Genomic DNA, 17,396 nt, shown 5'->3' with positions numbered 1-17,396 from the left:
TTGCAACCTCATTATACTATTGGCTAAGTTTTATATTCATAAATGTAAGGTTCTCTATACCCAACCTGTTTTTGTTCCTTTAAATAAGAGTTCATTTAAAACGCTACCTACCTCGAGCAACCAAAAAGCTGTGAAAACTATAATCCTATGCTCCAAATTTAATATAATTACAGAACTTGTGTGATGCTATACCTATACCTTGCGGTTAGAGTGTCCGCCCTGAGATCGGTAGGTTGTGAGTTCACACCCCGGCCGAGTCATACCAAAGACTTTAAAAATGGGACCCGTTACCTCCCTGCTTGGCACTCAGCATCAAGGGTTGGAATTGGGGGCTAAATCACCAAAATGATTCCCGGGCGCAGCCACCCCTGCTGCTTACTGCTCCCCTCACCTCCCAGGGGGTGAACAAGGGGATGGGTCAAATGCAGAGGTTAATTTCACCACACCTAGTGTGTGTGTGACAATCATTGGTACTTTAACTTTTTAACTTTAATACATTACTATATATATATATATATATATATATATATATATATATATATATATATATATATATATATATATATATACGTTAGGTCAGGAAAAAACACAAAAGGCTATATCATCCCTACAAGCCTGTTTCGTATGTTTCCCTTTTAAACAGGCTTGTAGGGATAATATAGCCTCTTGTGTTTATTCATGACCTAACGTATATTCCGCTCTACCGCGGTATTGAGCACTGTATAATGGATAAACCACAGAAACCTAAACCAATTAAAAGAAGTACAAAAACAACACAATACGGCGCCAGGGGGTTGTTAATTCAATAAATTAATTATAGTAGAACATAATACATATACACACACACACTGAGCACTGTATAACGGATAAACCACAGAAATATATATATAAATATATATATATATATATATATATATATATATATATATATATATATATAGTCGAGGTTTCTGTGGTTTATCCATTATACAGTGCTCAGTGTGTGTGTGTGTATAGTATTATGTTCTACTATAATCAATTTATTGAATACATACTGTACATATATATATATATATATATATATATATATATATATATATATATATATATATATATATAGTCGAGGTTTCTGTGGTTTATCCGTTATACAGTGCTCAGTGTGTGTGTGTATAGTATTATGTTCTACTATAATCAATTTATTGAATACATACTGTACATATATATATATATATATATATATATATATATATATATATATACATATACATATACATACATATATATATATATATATATATATATATATATATATATATATATATATATATATATATATATATATATAGTCGAGGTTTCTGTGGTTTATCCGTTATACAGTGCTCAGTGTGTGCGTGTATATGTATTATGTTCTACTATAATTAATTTATTGAATTAACAACCCCCTGGCGCTGTATTGTGTTGTTTTTGTACTTCTTGTGTTGTCTGTCTTTTTGTAAATAATCCAGACGAGGCGTGTTGGCTGAGTTCTAAACGTTTACTCATAAAGCGTGCTCATCACAACATTCTAGCTCCCGGCATGGCCACATACACCACCACATCTCTGGCTACCGCGCATGCTCATAACTCCCGTTGCATGCTGGGTAGTGTAGTTCTTATATTACCTGGAACATAACATCACATCTTCCCCCCTATAAAGAAATAGTGTTTAACTCAACAAAGTGTTATTTTTTTTTGTTTAGCATTGTAACCACATTTGCAATCATATAATTTTCTCTTTATAGACATCTCTTTCAACAAAGACACATAAACAGTTATGTCAACACTTTTTTTTTTTTTTTTTTTTAAACTCTCAAGACCTCAGAATCCTTAACAAGTCTCAATCAGCCTCTTTGGTGGCTGAACATGTCTCTTCGGTCTAGAGTTAGACAGTCTCTCAACAGCAGGTGACGCGGACGCTGCTGTCAGTCCTTGGTCAGCAAGGTCAGGCTCCGTGTCAGCAAGTTCTGCAGGTCCAGCTGAGTCCTTCTCCTGAGCTGCAATGTTGCCTTCAGTCAGCTGTAGTTGAAGATCCGTGCGGTTCCTTCTCAGAGTCGGTCCATTTTCCATCTGGATCCTATACGAACGTGGAGAAACTTCCTCTTCCACCTGTCCTTTTTGTCTCCAGGTGCCTGTAGAAATGTCTCTGAGACGCACGACGTCTCCTGGCCTCAGCATAGGCAGGTGTTTTGCCGTTCTATCATGCAGCTGTTTTTGCTTCGCTTTTTGTACTTCCTTAGTGTGTCTGATTTTGTGTGCGCCTTTGGGTGTCAGCAAATCCTCGTTGACTGGTAGGTTGGAGCGAATGCGCCTACCCATCAGCATTTGGGCGGGTGACAGTCCATTTTGTAGAGGTGCACTACGGTAGATCAGTAAACTTTTCTGAAAGTCATCTTTGTCCTGTGATTTTTTTAACAGGTTTTTTACTGTTTTTACAGAGCATTCTGCCAAGCCGTTGGACTTTGGATAAGTTGGACTTGATGTGGAGTGTTGAAACCCCCATTCCTTGGCAAAGGCAGCAAACTCACAGCTAGAAAACTGGGGACCATTGTCGGAAAACAGTTCGCATGGAACACCATGTCTGGCAAAAACAGTCTTTAAATAACTGACAACTGCTTTGCTCGTTGTTGACTGCAACGCTCCAATTTCCGGATAGTTTGAAAAGTAGTCTGTGACTACCACGTAGCTCCTTCCATCAAAGTCAAATAGATCCGTTCCTACTTTGTAGTAAGGTCTGTGGGGCACTGGATGAGTCATCAGTGGCTCCGCTTGTTGTTTTTGCCTGTAAGTTCGGCAAACTCCACATGACGCTGTTGTTTGGCTAATATCCTGATTGATCCTTGGCCAGAACATTACTTCTCTAGCCCTCCTTTTACACTTGACTTCACCGAGGTGGCCTTCGTGTATCTTTTCGAGCATCTGTTTGCGCAGTGAGTACGGAATAACAAATTTGCTCCCTTTTAGCACTATGTCATCCACCACTGTAAGCTCAGCTCTACAATTCCAGTAGTCTTGTATTTTCAAGGGGCAATCCTTTTTGTTGTCAGGCCATCCATTCTGTACTGTGCTCTTGAGTTCTTTCATAGTTTCATCAGCAATAGTCTCTTTCCGTATTTGTTCTGTTCTGTCTGCAGTCACCGGCAAAGATGTCACTACCATATCTACATATGCCTGTATCTCTGTGCTATTATCACTGTCTGCAAGTTCTCTCTTGTCCACTGCTCTAGACAATGTGTCGGCTGTGTACATATATTTTCCTTGTGTATATATCATGTGCACGTCATATTTTTGCAGTCGAATTAGCATGCGCTGTATTCGTACTGGACAATCATTCAACGGTTTGTTCATGATAGACACCAACGGTTTATGATCGGTTTCCACTTGAAACATCTGTCCATATACATATTGATGGAAACGCTCACATGCATACAAACTTGCTAACAGTTCTTTTTCAATTTGAGCATACCTGGTCTCTGCACTTGTCAGTGCTCTGGAAGCATAGGCGACAGGTAGCCACTGCTCTTCATGTTGCTGCAGTAGCACTGCTCCCAGGCCGTACTGCGATGCATCTGCCGAGATCCTGGTGCTCTTCTCGGGGTCATAAAACTTTAACACGGGCTCCTGTGTAAGAGTCTCTTTCAGTTTCAGAAAACATTGTTCTTGCTCGTGGGACCATATCCATTCATTCTTTTGTTCAAGAAGACTCCTGAGAGGTGCTGACTGTGTTGACAGTTGTGGGACAAACTTGGCAAGATAGGTGACCATCCCCAGGAAACGTCTGACCTCATCTTTGTTGGTTGGCCTTTCCATGTTGTTGATTGCTGAAGTTTTTCTCGGGTCTGGCTTCACGCCCTCTTCACTCACAACATCTCCCACAAAGGTAAGTGACTTCACTCCAAACTCACATTTTTCTTTGTTAAGTTTCAGGTTCACCTCCCTTGTCTTGTCTAGCACTTGTCTCAGTCTTTCGTCGTGTTCTTTTCGGGTTGAGCCCCACACTATGATATCATCCATCATTGTCTCAACTCCGGGTATGTGCTCAAAAATCATGTGAATGGTCTTATGATATACTTCAGGCGCTGACAAGATGCCGTATGGTAGACGAAGAAACCTGTACCTGCCCTCCGGGGTGTTAAATGTGCACAGTCTTGAACTCTCCTCGCCAAGCTTCATCTGCCAGAAACCTGATGAAGCATCTAATTTGCTGAACCATTTTGCTCCAGCAAATTGTGCCATGATCTCTTCCCTGGTTGGTAACTTGAAATGCTCTCTTCTGATTGCTTTATTTAGGTCTCTTGGATCCAAGCATATTCTTAGGGCACCTGTTTTCTTTTGCACAACAACCAGCGAGCTGACCCATTCAGTTGGCTCATCTATTCTTTTAATGACTCCCAACTTTTCCATTCGCGCTAGTTCATCTTTCAGTTTTTCACGCAGAGCAAATGGGACTTTCCTGCATGGGTGCACAACAGGAAACACATTTTTATCTACACATATTTTATGTAGTCCAGGTAGACATCCAAGTCCTTGAAAGCAGTCCTTATACTCTTCCATGAGTGTGTCCTGAGCATTTGTAGTTTCTTGAGATGTCACCACAAACACTCTTTTGACAAGATTGAGCTTGGTGCATGCACTGAGTCCCAGGATTGGTTGTACACTCATATCCACGATCAGTAGCTGTGCTCTCATTTGTCGACCCTTGTGTTTAAAAGTTGCAATACATCCTCCTTTAACAGGAACTCGTTCTCCAGTGTATCCACTTACTTTGGTTTTTACTGGATGGATTTTGCTCTTTACAGTCAGTGTTTTGTAATCTTCCAAAGATAGCAGGTTTACGTGAGCACCTGTATCTAACTTGAATGGTATTGTTGTCTGATTCACTGTAATTGGAACAATCCATTCTTCTTTTTCAATTGTGCATGCTTGCACCACATTGACAATAAACTCCTCCTTATCATCATCTTCTTCAACTGTGTGAACTTTCTTTCTTGAAGCTGCTTTGCAACACTTTGCATAGTGATTGCTCCTTCCACAGTTGTTACATGTTTTTCCATATGCAGGACAATATTTCGGCTTGTGGCTGCCTCCACATTTACCACATTTAAATTCCATGGATTTGTCTTTTTGATCCTTTTGTTTGGTACACATTTTATTTTTCCATTGTTCTTTATGTATGGCATGCACTGTTGTTTCACCTCTCCGTAGCTCTTTTGCTTGAGCTCTGGTGGTCTCAGCTGCTCTACACATACTGACACACTTATCTAACGTAAGCCCAGTTTCTCGAAGCAGTCTTTCTCTCAGTGCATTATCCATTGTACCACAAACAATTCTATCTCTCACTAATGAGTCTCTCAGAGTGTCAAATTCACATGTTTTGCTTAGCGTGTGAAGCTCTGCCATGTACTGATCAAAAGGTACTCCTTGCTTTTGGTCATGTGTGAAAAACTTATACCTCTCAAATGTCACGTTTTGACGAGGCACAAAGTATTCTTCAAACTTTGTCATTAGCTGTTCCAGAGTCAAATTAGCTTCATCCAGCTGAAAGCTATTATATATATCCAAAGCATCTTCTCCAATAACATGCAAAAGAATGTGAGCTTTCAGCTTTTCATTATCAGCTCCTGCTCCGCTTGCTGCTAAATATATATTAAATCTTTGCTTAAAACGCTTCCAGTTATCGGCAAGATTAGCATTTAGTAGCATTGGGCTAGGTGGACTTAGCTTTTCCATGGCTGTACTTTGGGGTAGTTACCGGGACTCCACAGCTCTTTGTGTTGTTGGCTTTCCTCCAACTCGGGCACAAGATCCTCTTCTATTCGTTCAATCTGTCCCTTGTCCTCTGTGTCACTTTACCGCCACTCATAGTCTTCACACACGCAGCAAACTCCTCAGGAATGTGGCGTCCTTCGCACGTTTTCACTCACGCGACCGGAGACATCTTCCTTCCGCTCGTCTTTCGTGGCTCCCTCGTGGCAAACATTCCGTCCGACGCTGCTCACGGCCACTTCTGACACCATGTGTTGTCTGTCTTTTTGTAAATAATCCAGACGAGGCGTGTTGGCTGAGTTCTAAACGTTTACTCATAATGCGTGCTCATCACAACATTCTAGCTCCCGGCATGGCCACATACACCACCACATCTCTGGCTACCGCGCATGCTCATAACTCCCGTTGCATGCTGGGTAGTGTAGTTCTTATATTACCTGGAACATAACATCACACTTCTTTGAATTGTCCTTGTTATTATGTCACGTTTTCGAATGTTTGTAAATGTAAACTTTATAAATAAAGGTATAAATATATATATAAATATATATATACAACAATACTGGAAAGAAAGTGACGTCGTCTTTGCGCATGCGTGGTCCGATCTTGTCTTCCGGTACAGGTCGGGTAGCGACAGACGCGAGAGGACAGTTGTGTACTTAAAAAGTGACCGTTGTTTCAAAAGTAATAGTTCCAGCTCAAACTCTAAAGTGTGTGTCGCTTCAGACGCCATTGTTTACTACTACTACTCCCAGGAAGTTAATACCTTAGTCAATGGCGGTTACTTCTTCGGGAGACACCGCCCTTAGTGGTTTGGAAGATAATTGCAAGTCACGTGCCAGCCCCCGCGTAAGAGCTGTAAACAAATGAAGACGCGGTAAGAGAGGTGTATTATATGCATATAAATACATCTTTTACACTAATATACTACAGCTTGTATACGCGGCGGGACCGGCAGGAGGAGGAGCCTCCGGACTTGTTGTGGCTTCTGTCGGGTCCTTCGTTACTCGTCGGCTGCAGACACTTAAATTGGACATAGTCAACAACACGGATGGTTGTCCGTCATGAGGAAACATGTTCTGGCTTCTAAACAGTACGTCCGCCGGTGTATAATAATATCGTAGTTAGTAAAGGCCCGCTTTCTTAAAAATGCAAGGTGTTTAGTGCATTTCAGTGAAACTATCAATATCCATGTGTGCATTCCTACCCGACAGATCTTGGTGAAATACCGCTGACACAGCGAGCCTGAGATGAACTGAAGACAACAGCAACACTTTCACCCTAAAACGTCGGTAAGGTTGTTTTCTATCTACAGATGATTGGCAAATGAACATTTGAAGTTGTGTGCTTTTGTTTGCGTGTAACAAAAACTCACCCTGTGGTGACTGTGCTTCGAACTTGATCGACGATTTGAGGTTTTAACACACTAAAAAACCCCAACATATTTACATTTTATCAAAGTTACTGTTTTGGACTTTTGTGTTGTTGCCTTATATACATAAATACATACACGTAGTTGTGTATTGTCACGTGATGGCTGATTTGACTGTGCTGCGTTGGCTTTTTGATTGATTGAAACTTTTATTAGTAGGTTGCATAGTACAGTACATATTCCGTACAATTGACCACTAAATGGTAACACCCGAATAAGTTTTTCAACTTGTTTAAGTCGGGGTCCACGTAAATCAATTCATGGTACAAATATATACTATCATCATAATACAGTCATCACACAAGTTAATCATCAGAGTATATACATTGAATTATTTACATTATTCACAATCCGGGGGGTGGGATGAGGAGGGTTTGGTTGATATCAGCACTTCAGTCATCAACAATTGCATCATCAGAGAAATGGGCATTGAAACAGTGTAGGTCTGACTTGGTAGGATATGTACAGCGAGCAGAGAACATAGTGAGTTCAGATAGCATAAGAACAAGTAGTTGAAGTTGCCTGGAGGTGTTGTTTTAGTGCAGTTTTGAAGGAGGATAGATATGCACTTCCTTGGCTCGGTGGATGTTTAAGAGCAAATAGGGCATAAGTGTGTATATCTCTCTCCCTTTTTTTTTTTTTTACTAATTAAGTGACACATTTCAATAACATAGAAGGGCTGGGCGATTTTTGTTTTTTTAATCACAATGACTTTTTTCATAATCTTCCCATCTCGATTAATGTCACCATTTCACGTCACAAGCATCTGTAATAAAAAATTGAAAGAGCTGTTTGCAACTTGCTCACAGTAAAATTTTTCAAAGCTAAAAAATAAATAAGAACATAATTGGCGAGCTTGTGCCACCATTAGTGGTTTAACAGGAACATATTTGTGTTAAAACGGTCTATATTTTTCACAGTCACTAACTTGGTGTTAGTGTTGTCCCTACACCAATATTTTGATACCGGTACCAAAAATTTTTCGAAACTTTTCCGTACTATTTCTAAGTACCGGTAACAAAAAATTGCATTATTGGCTTTATTTTAACAAAACATCTTATGGTACATTAATCATATGTTTCTTATTGCAAGTTTGTCCTTAAATAAAATAGTGAACATACAAGACACGTTGCCTTTTATTAGTAAGTAAGCAAACTAAGGATCCTAATTTGGTTGCTGACGTATGCAGTAACATATTGTGTCATTTATCATTCTATTATTTTGTCAAAAGTATTAAAAACAAGTGGTAGAAAATGAATAATTAATCTACTTGTTCATTTACTGTTAATATCTGCTTACTTTCTCTTTTAACATGTTCTATCTACACTTCTGTTAAAATGTAATAATCATCTATTCTTCTGTTGTTTGATACTTTACATTAGTTTTGGATGATACCACAAATTTGGGTATCAATCCTATACCAAGTTGTTACAGGATCATACATTGGTCATATTCAAAGTCCTCATGTGTCCAGGGACGTATTTCCTGAGTTTATAAACATAATACAAATTTTGTTAAAACGAAAAAAGATGTTGTGATGCCCAAAAATATCGACGTAATCATAGTAGTATCAACTAGATATGCTACTGTACTTGGTATCATTACAGTGAATGTCAGGTGTAGATCCACCAATGGCGTTTGTTTACATTTTGATGCCGGTGAGCTCCGGTGTGTAGTGAAGCATGTTTAGCTATTCCTCGTCCTGCAGGGATGATACTTGTAAGAAACGTACTTTATTTGTGGCCATGGAGGCGAAGATTAGTGATTTAGAAGTAGCTAAAACACTGCCGACTGGGGCTGGATGTTAGCCGCTAGCTAGCTAGCTAGCCATGTCTTAAAGCACCTGTTACGGTAGGCGTTTAAGAGTTATAACTTCACCTTTATCGTTAGTTTTTGGCCGAAATGCGCCGCTTCTCCTTTTTCTGTCTACACACATTGTCTGTTTGTAAGTACTCCGTGATTGTGCGCTGCCGAACATGCTTGTCTGCTCGTAAACCAGCAATGATACGACGTGATGACAACGGGGCGCGGGGGGGATGGTGGCGAACCGGTACCTTTCAGAGGCGGTATAGTACCAAATATGATTAATTAGTATCGCGGTACTATACTAATACCAGGATACCGTACAACAACCCTAGTTGGTGTATTAAAAATTCTTACTGGCCCAAATAAAATGATTTGTCTCATCAGACATACAAAAACAGTCCAAAAGAAGCAACAAACAATTTGCAGTCATGTTGTTGTTATGATATACGGTATAAACTGTGTAAAATACATTGGAAAGTTAGCGTAAATGTTGCAAACAGCCCGTTTAACAAACTGACACAAAGCAAAATATATAGCATGAGTTTTGACACATATTTTAAATAGTTTCTCAACTGTATCGCAAATGTATACAAATACGGAATTTACAGTTCTGATTTTTGTGACAAAAAATAAACAAATTGCCTTGTTGGGGATAATGACGATGTGTTAAAATGTTAACCACCATTTTCATCTTGTGATGCTACATACACTGTTAGTGAGAAATTCCATAAAGTAACACAAATTAAGAGGAAAAATATGATTATAAAGCCAAATGTCCCGTTGTGGGAATATTTTGGCCTATCAACACAGACAAACAAGCGAGAATGCCGTACGGCAACAAAAAAAGACAACGCCTGACCTAGTTTTTCCAACTGGGAAAAATGCCCTTATAGATGTAAAATATTTATTTAAGTAAATTTTGTGCTTATAGAGATGAAAGTCCATTTAATTTTTTTGTTAGTTTATTTATTTAGGAAAACTAATAGTTATTTACCTTCCAATTACAGTACAATGGTAAACAATTCCATAATAATCAAAAATAAAAGTTTATATCCCTTTTAAATAGTTACTTGCATTTTTATTATATATTATGATTACATTATTGCTTAATTTGGTCACAAAATAATGCTGAGAATAATATTGTTCAACAGCAATAATTTGTGGGACAATCGATCATCCAGCAAAATTTGTTATCGGCCCAGGCCGAAGTGTAACTAATACAAAATTTATCAAATCCAGACACCATGGAATGCCCGGAACTTAAAATACGCAAATATAGTTTCCGCACGGCCGCTGCAATAGAGTACACGTTAGAGTGGTGGTGTGTAGGTGCTCGGGCTGCCTGAATAATCGTTAAAGGTTAAGTCACCAAAATGATTCCCGGGCGCGGTGCCGCTGCTGCCCACTGCTTCCCAAGGGGATGGGTCAAATGCAGAGGACAAATTTCACCACATCTAGTGTGTGTGTGACAATCATTGGTATCTTTAATCTTTAAAAGATTGGGATATCAACAACATGTGAGTCCGCAGCAGAGAGGAAAGTGAAAAGTACGACCGAGGAACTTCTGTGTTGAGGACAGTGAAATGGATGAAAACCCCACTGGTGATTACGGATGGGCACCAAAACTCTGTTCCTTAATGGCACAGGTACCGACGTGCACCATAGTGACCGGACCAAAAAAATAAGTAGCTATTGGTAACTAAAATGCGTGCTAAAACAATGCATTGACACATTAATGCTGCAATCCAGACAGACATAATCATTCCTTGCAGTCAGGTGGCAACTTCATGACTTGTTTGTTCCAGTCAGGTGATGAGAATTGACAGGACCCAACTGAGTGTTTGAGATATCATGGAGGATGATTACAAGCAACTGCTCAGCTCAGAGCAAACTGGAGAGAGCTTCTCGCACAGAGGCTCAACAGACTCATTGGACAACAGGGCTAAAAGGTGGGTTAAATTGATATGCCACAGTCACCCATCAATACCCTGTTATTTCAAGCTCTGCACACTAATAATATTTCTGGTCCTCTACAAGTGCACATACATTGTTCATCTTCAATAGATGGCATAACTTGCGTGTACTTACTACAGCACTAATAAGATGCATACCATGTAAAAATGCTGTCATCATATTTTGTGGAATCAAATATGAATGTTTTTTATTCTTGGTAAAGGCACACTCTTCAAACATAGAGGCTGTCACTGTCAGGTAATCTTAAATGGTATACCTTTGTTGAAATGATTCAGAAAGTTTTAAGATGGAGAGCCGTGACAATGAGTTAAACATTTACAGTTTAAGTCATGACATGTAGTAAAATATTGGATAAGTTAAAGTCCATGGTTTACAGTAGGATGGGAAATTAAATGTTATTTATATGCTAAATTATGTTTAATTTTTTTCTGTGAAACCATATCTAATTATATTTCCAATCTGCAAAGTATGTGAAAGTATCTTCTAAACTTTCACAAAATGCCACAATTTCAAATGGCCATTTTGAATATGCCACTTTGGTAATTTCCGTACGTTCGGGATCTGATGATGTCACAGGGGGAAATTCCTTTGCACTGTGCCCTTAGTCAGCAGATCAGTCATAATGGATATACGCAAAAATGGGAAAAAGATGTGCTGTTTATCATTTATAATCCCTATGTAAGACAAGAACCATTGTTTTTATTTGAGACTGCAACTTAAACCCGTCACGCTCCGCCCTTTTCAAAAAAATTTGAAATAACTTTAGATATAAGTATATATCTTGAAGACTTATGTCATTGTTTTTCCCCCAGACACTGTTGAAAATAAACTTAATAAACCATGTGTAGAATCTAGAGGTGAAAAAATGATAGATTCTCTGATGTATCACGATTGGAATGTGGACAACTCTGAATCGCTGGACGAATGTCCAAATATCTTATAGTTATATTTGTTATACAAAGTAATACAGACGGTTTAGTGCGCACACACACGGAAGGAAGGGGGGAAGACAAGCTATGCTAGCCGCGGCGCTAAGCTAGCTTGAATGTAAAATAATGAAGCAACAAAATAATGCTTGGCACACTTCTAAGTCTAACTGGAACCGCATTACAACAGGAAGTAATTAGCTAAGAAAAGGAAATGAACAAGTCAATGAGTAAATCAGCCATACATATGAATAGGTAGATTGACGACACACGTCTTTGAGCCGTAAATTAATGGTGACTGGGGATAAAGTGTCTAAACATTCTGTGGTTTTAGAAGGCACAGAAATTAAAACTAGAATGTAGGGCTGGACGATTATAGAAAACATAATAATCAGGATCATTTTGATTGATATTGTAATCACAATTAGTATCACGATTATTCATTAATTTTAAAACATGAGTTTTTATCGTACCACCAAAACTCAACTTGAAATATAGTTTTTAAGAAAACAAATATATTTTAGTAATGAATAAACCACAACAAGTAAATAATACATTTAAACAACAATAGTAATATAAAAAACAAAATTACATTTTTTTGTTTTGTTTTTAATTCCTTTTTTTAACATTTACACTTATTTTACCACCATTGACTGTGCTTTTTGTGTCAAATAGAATTTTATAAAAGGTTTGTTGATTACAGAATAATGCAAAAATCCATTTATTGGTGCAATACATTCTTCGGACAATTTTGACCAGTATTTTAGCTCAAAGCATAATAATTGTGTAAATGTATCAATAAGTGCTTTAAGTACACTATGCTTGTGCAAAGTACTTATTTGAAACCTCTATTTTGTTAGCGCAGTCAGACCAGATTTGGCGCACCGCTCTATTATTGTGAAAGGTGGAAGTGTGCTGTGCTGTTGTTCTCAACTAGACGAGTAGAGGCGACTTGAGGCTGTAAAAAAAAAAAAAAAAGAGCGAGCCTCTGAAATTGCGACTGCTGTTTGTACAATAATGTTACATCAATGATGTCGTTCACAACATCACAAGCAAATGAGAAGTGTTGTGGGTGTATGGATTGTTCTTGATAGCTTTAACTTTGTAGGTTAGTCACTGTTTCAAAGTGGCCATCTCAAAATTGTTTAGTTGAGAGCGTGTTTTGGGGATGAAATAGCGGTCCTGAACACGTTATTTTCCCAAACAAATGTTCGTTCTCCTTATAATTGACTCACATTTATGAGAATTTCCCTGATATTCTGCGTTTAACAGCAGATTCCGTTTTATTGGCCAATAATGTGACTCTGTCTGCGGTTACGTGAATGTGGAACTCATATGCCTTACTGTTTTTGTTGAGTTCAGTGATTATTGATTCTTGTATATGATTGCTTTGTATTTCAATTACTTACTTTTTAGTTAAAGAATTGTGATCTAATATTGTGTGTTTATTTACATGGTATCAGTATAGAAATATAGTAAACCCCTCCTCCATACTTCATCAGCCTGATTTGTATAAACTACCCTGAACTTTGAAATGCGGTGAAAACACAAACCACACGCTTCTACAGGAACCTATAGATTCAGGAACCAAAAACGTTTGGTGGAAAAGGGCCTAATTGACTCCTCATCCGTTTTACCATCACAAGCTCCAGAATTGGCATGGACGTTGCGCGGCCCATCAATAATTTTTTTACGATTATTATATTTTCATGATCATAAGAAGCCATAATCAAAATCAAAATGTGATTAATTTTAGCAAACTTTTATGAAGAAATGGCTTATGTCTAGCCTATCTACCATACAGGCCCGATTGGTGGATTGCTGCAAAACATGGTTGTTCTTCTAGAAAGTACTCTTCTCCATAGAGGAATGCTGTAGCTCGGACAGAGTGACCATCGGGTTCTTGGTCACCTCCCTGACTAGACTAAGATGAATGCAGCAATGTACAAAGACATCTTGGATGAAAATCAACACTTCCCATCCAATCTGGGCAGCACTTGAGAGGTGCTGCAAAGAGGAATGGGCGAAACTGCCCAAAGATAGGTGCGCCAAGCTTGTGGCATCGTATTCAAAAAGACTCGAGGCTGTCGTTGCTGCCAAAGGTGCATCATCAAAGTATTGAGCAAAGGCTGTGAATACTTATGCACATGGGATTTGTTTTAATGTTATTTTGTTCCTACAAATTTGCTAATTTGAAAAAAAAATACTTTTCACTTTGTCATTATTGGGTATTGTCTGTATAATATTGTGGAGAAAAAATAATTTATTCCATTTTGGAATAAGGCTGTAACATAACAAAATGTGGAAAAAGTGAAGCGCTGTGAATACTTTCCAGATGCACTGTAACCTTTTATTAATTCAGATTAGAATCATGATTTTTATTTTTTTTATCATTTTGATGAATTTAAAATGTTCATGAATCCAGACTATCTACAATTCAGGCTATCTCCAGGCCTCAGCAGTCAAGAGGGGCTTCTGTAACCTGTTTTAAAAAGGTTTCATTTTAGTGTATATGACATACAATCTATTGTAAGAATTGGTTTGAATTGAAAATCAATTCTGAATCGAATCGTCACCCCAAGAATCGGAATTGAATTGAATTGTGAGTTGTTTAAGATTCCCATCCCGTAACCCTACAATATGACCACAGCTGCTTTTGATGTATAATTGGGAAGATTGGGAAGTAAACCTGTACTAAAGCTGAATCTATCTTATGCAGCACTGGGCAAAATACAGTCCACAAGCTATATTATCAAATATTGAACATTTTAATCGGCCCTGTCGGATATTTTCCAAAAAAAAAAATGTTTTCATTTAACAAAGATGCTGTAGTCTGCAAAAGCGCAATGCTGTTGTCAAATTACCGTAAGTCTAACTCATTATTTACATTATTTCAATGATTTCTGAAGCAAAAATTGTTGAATAATTCTTGAAAAACAGTCCGTATTAAGCTTGAACGAAGAATGGACCCAAGGTGGCCATGCATGTCTGTCATTTCTTAATGTTCCTGCTAGATAATAAACGTACTGTTTTCTTCGTGTCCACTTTCCAGGAATTGATTTGATGAGCAATTACTAACATTTATGTGTCAATTACAACTGCTGTAGCAGTTTGTGAGAACTTTTAATTCAGTTAGGTATTTCACACTGGTTGACTAGCTTTCTTGCTCTAGTATTCCAAGCATCTTCTCCCACTGAGCCACAAAAAGGGTCAAGGGCCCATCTTTTAAAGATATTTATCTTCAGTATATTCAAAATTAAGAAATTCTATTTTCGTCTGCAATTTCAAGAGCTGCTTAGTCATAAGCAACAGAGCAAAGCTAAAACATAGAAAGACTCAATCAGGTGGATATTTAATAATTAAAATAAATTGTCTAAAACTGTACTCAGATTTCTGCCAACCACAGTAGGTAGGCTGCCTGAATATCGTAATTGAAATATGCATAGATCCCTGAGAAAATGTAAAAAGTCCCTGAAGACAAATTCCTGAAATTTGCATCAAATTTTAATTTTTTTGCTATTTCTTGCTCCACCTTTCAACTACGTTTTGTTTTTCGTGTCTAATGCCTTATTGCCTATACTGAAATTACCAGTAATTACTGTCTGTTTTTTAGGCCTTTCCATGTGGAGCCCAAAAATATTGTAGATGATGATAAGCCAGAGCGGGTGTCAGCTGAGGCTGCTATCCTCAACAGTAGAGTGCATTACTACAGCAAACTAACTGGCTCTTCTGACAGGCTGCTGGTAAGTGATGTAAGAAGTGGGGCTGCCAAATGTAATGCATCAATCATGCAATTAATTAATCACCAAAAGTATTGCATTAGTTAGAACTGTACTATTATGGGTGAAGTAATAAGATTATCTTTATCAATATTGAAACCAAAATTATTCATTTTGTTATGTAAAACATAGTGTTTCCAACAGGTCGACAATTTACTTGCAGTTAGGTCTGGGCGGTTTATCGACAAATTCACATTTTTTTGTTGCAGACATTGCAGGCATATTTTTGCCTGCAGGAGTTTCTGTAACTTCCAACCTTCACCTACTTTCTAGCGGAGATTCACGTGCTTAGCAAAACATGGCTAATGCTAACGTAATGAGAGCAAAACATTCGTTCCAAAGAAAATAGTGATTTGAGGTGGGAAAAATAATACATTTTTAGATGCATCGCAATTTGGACATAGACAATTATAAAATCGATTAGTAAACGTCAATAATCTATTTATTTATTGTGAATAAAGTAATGCAGACAGTTCTAAAATTTGGCTGACTGCAGCGAGCCACCTCACCGAGAGATCCGACCAGCTCCTTTATTATAGAGCAATTGTGTTCCAGTTTTTTACACATTTTTATTAATTTAATAAATGTAATGGAAATGTCTTTTTAAAAATGTACTGTTTTTAAAAGTTGCTTATTTATTGAAAGGAAAACACATAAAACTGCATCAATATACTGTACATAAAGCTGCATTGATAATCGATATTTAATTGAAACGTTGCTCCTGAATTGTAATCGAATTGTGAGGTGGCCAAAGATTTCTGCCTCTTATAGTGATGTCAGTGGTTTAGTTTGTTTACAAAAGACAGCAGCACAATAAACTTATTCCAGCTTCTGTCAAAGTTTGTAGGTGCCAAACCCCAAGGTGCAGAGATGATGGCAGGCGTTGAACAGGAAAACATGATTTAATTCAGCTCTATAGCAAAAAACAAACAAAAGGGAACAAACAAAAGGTGCGCACCAGGCGGAGAACAAACTAGGCTATAAACTAAAATAGCACAAAGGCTAACTGTGGACAATAAACAAAAACACTTACTCTGACACGAAGGAACTATGACTAAAGCGGAGTGGACAAAAGTAGACGGAGCTACAACGACAAATAGGTAGAAGTGACATTCAGGTAGACACTACAATGACAATAATCCAGCAGTGACTGGAGGGCAGAACAGGTTTAAATAGCAGCTGGCTGACTGACACCAGGTGCCAATCAGCCACAGCTGAGGGGAAAAGCACTTAGGGAGACAATCGGGAAATAACCAAAATAAGAGTGCTGACAGGAACTAAAGACAGGAAACTAAGACAAACGCAGAGGAAAACTAAAACTTGATCAAACTGTCAGGGACAACCCTGACAGTAGCCCCCCTTCCCATAACGGATACCAGACGTATAAGAAATCGCCCCCCACCCACATTAAAAAAAACAGTCCAAAGTCAAGGGAGGGTGGAGGGAGGACAAGGAGGTGGGCCGCCAGGCCAAGTGTCCCCGCAACCAGCGGGGAAGAGTCAGGTGGCGACGGCAAGTTGAACGCCGCCGCAATTGTCGAGGCGGCTTGACCGCCGGCGTGGGAGGGCCCACCGGGAAGGATGGTGGCGGCGCCCTCTGCTGGCCACCCGGAGAGGGTGGTGGCGGCGCCCTCTGCTGGCCACCCGGAGAGGGTGGTGGCGGCGCCCTCTGCTGGCCACCCGGAGAGGGTGGTGGCGG

General features: G+C 38.7%; 2 protein-coding genes across 6 annotated transcripts in view; one reads left to right on the top strand and one right to left on the bottom strand.

The window, feature by feature from the left end:
* Positions 1-1,459: 1,459 nt before the first annotated feature.
* On the bottom strand, positions 1,460-6,132 carry LOC133638651 (uncharacterized protein K02A2.6-like). Its single transcript, XM_062031468.1, has one exon. The coding sequence runs from the start codon at positions 5,743-5,745 to the stop codon at positions 1,846-1,848; it is 3,900 nt and encodes a 1,299-aa protein (XP_061887452.1). The 5' UTR covers positions 5,746-6,132; the 3' UTR covers positions 1,460-1,845.
* A 247-nt stretch (positions 6,133-6,379) lies between these two features.
* Positions 6,380-17,396, top strand: part of slc38a9 (solute carrier family 38 member 9) — a 30,536-nt gene continuing 19,519 nt past the window's right edge. The window contains exons 1-5 of one of the 5 annotated variants that reach the window (XM_062031465.1): positions 6,380-6,630; positions 6,715-6,874; positions 6,996-7,073; positions 10,825-10,968; positions 15,533-15,662. In XM_062031465.1, the coding sequence (XP_061887449.1) occupies positions 10,871-10,968; positions 15,533-15,662 (228 nt within the window). In that variant the 5' untranslated portion in view covers positions 6,380-6,630; positions 6,715-6,874; positions 6,996-7,073; positions 10,825-10,870. Of the gene's footprint in view, positions 6,875-6,988; positions 7,074-10,824; positions 10,969-15,532; positions 15,663-17,396 lie in introns of all 5 variants that reach the window. The other 4 variants (XM_062031464.1, XM_062031466.1, XM_062031463.1 and 1 more) reach the window with 4 other exon arrangements.

The sequence above is a fragment of the Entelurus aequoreus genome, linkage group LG21 (assembly GCF_033978785.1).
Source record: "Entelurus aequoreus isolate RoL-2023_Sb linkage group LG21, RoL_Eaeq_v1.1, whole genome shotgun sequence".
Lineage (NCBI taxonomy): Eukaryota > Metazoa > Chordata > Actinopteri > Syngnathiformes > Syngnathidae > Entelurus > Entelurus aequoreus.
The sequence above is the reverse complement of the archived record's forward strand: the minus strand, read 5'-3'. Positions and strand labels throughout refer to the sequence as shown.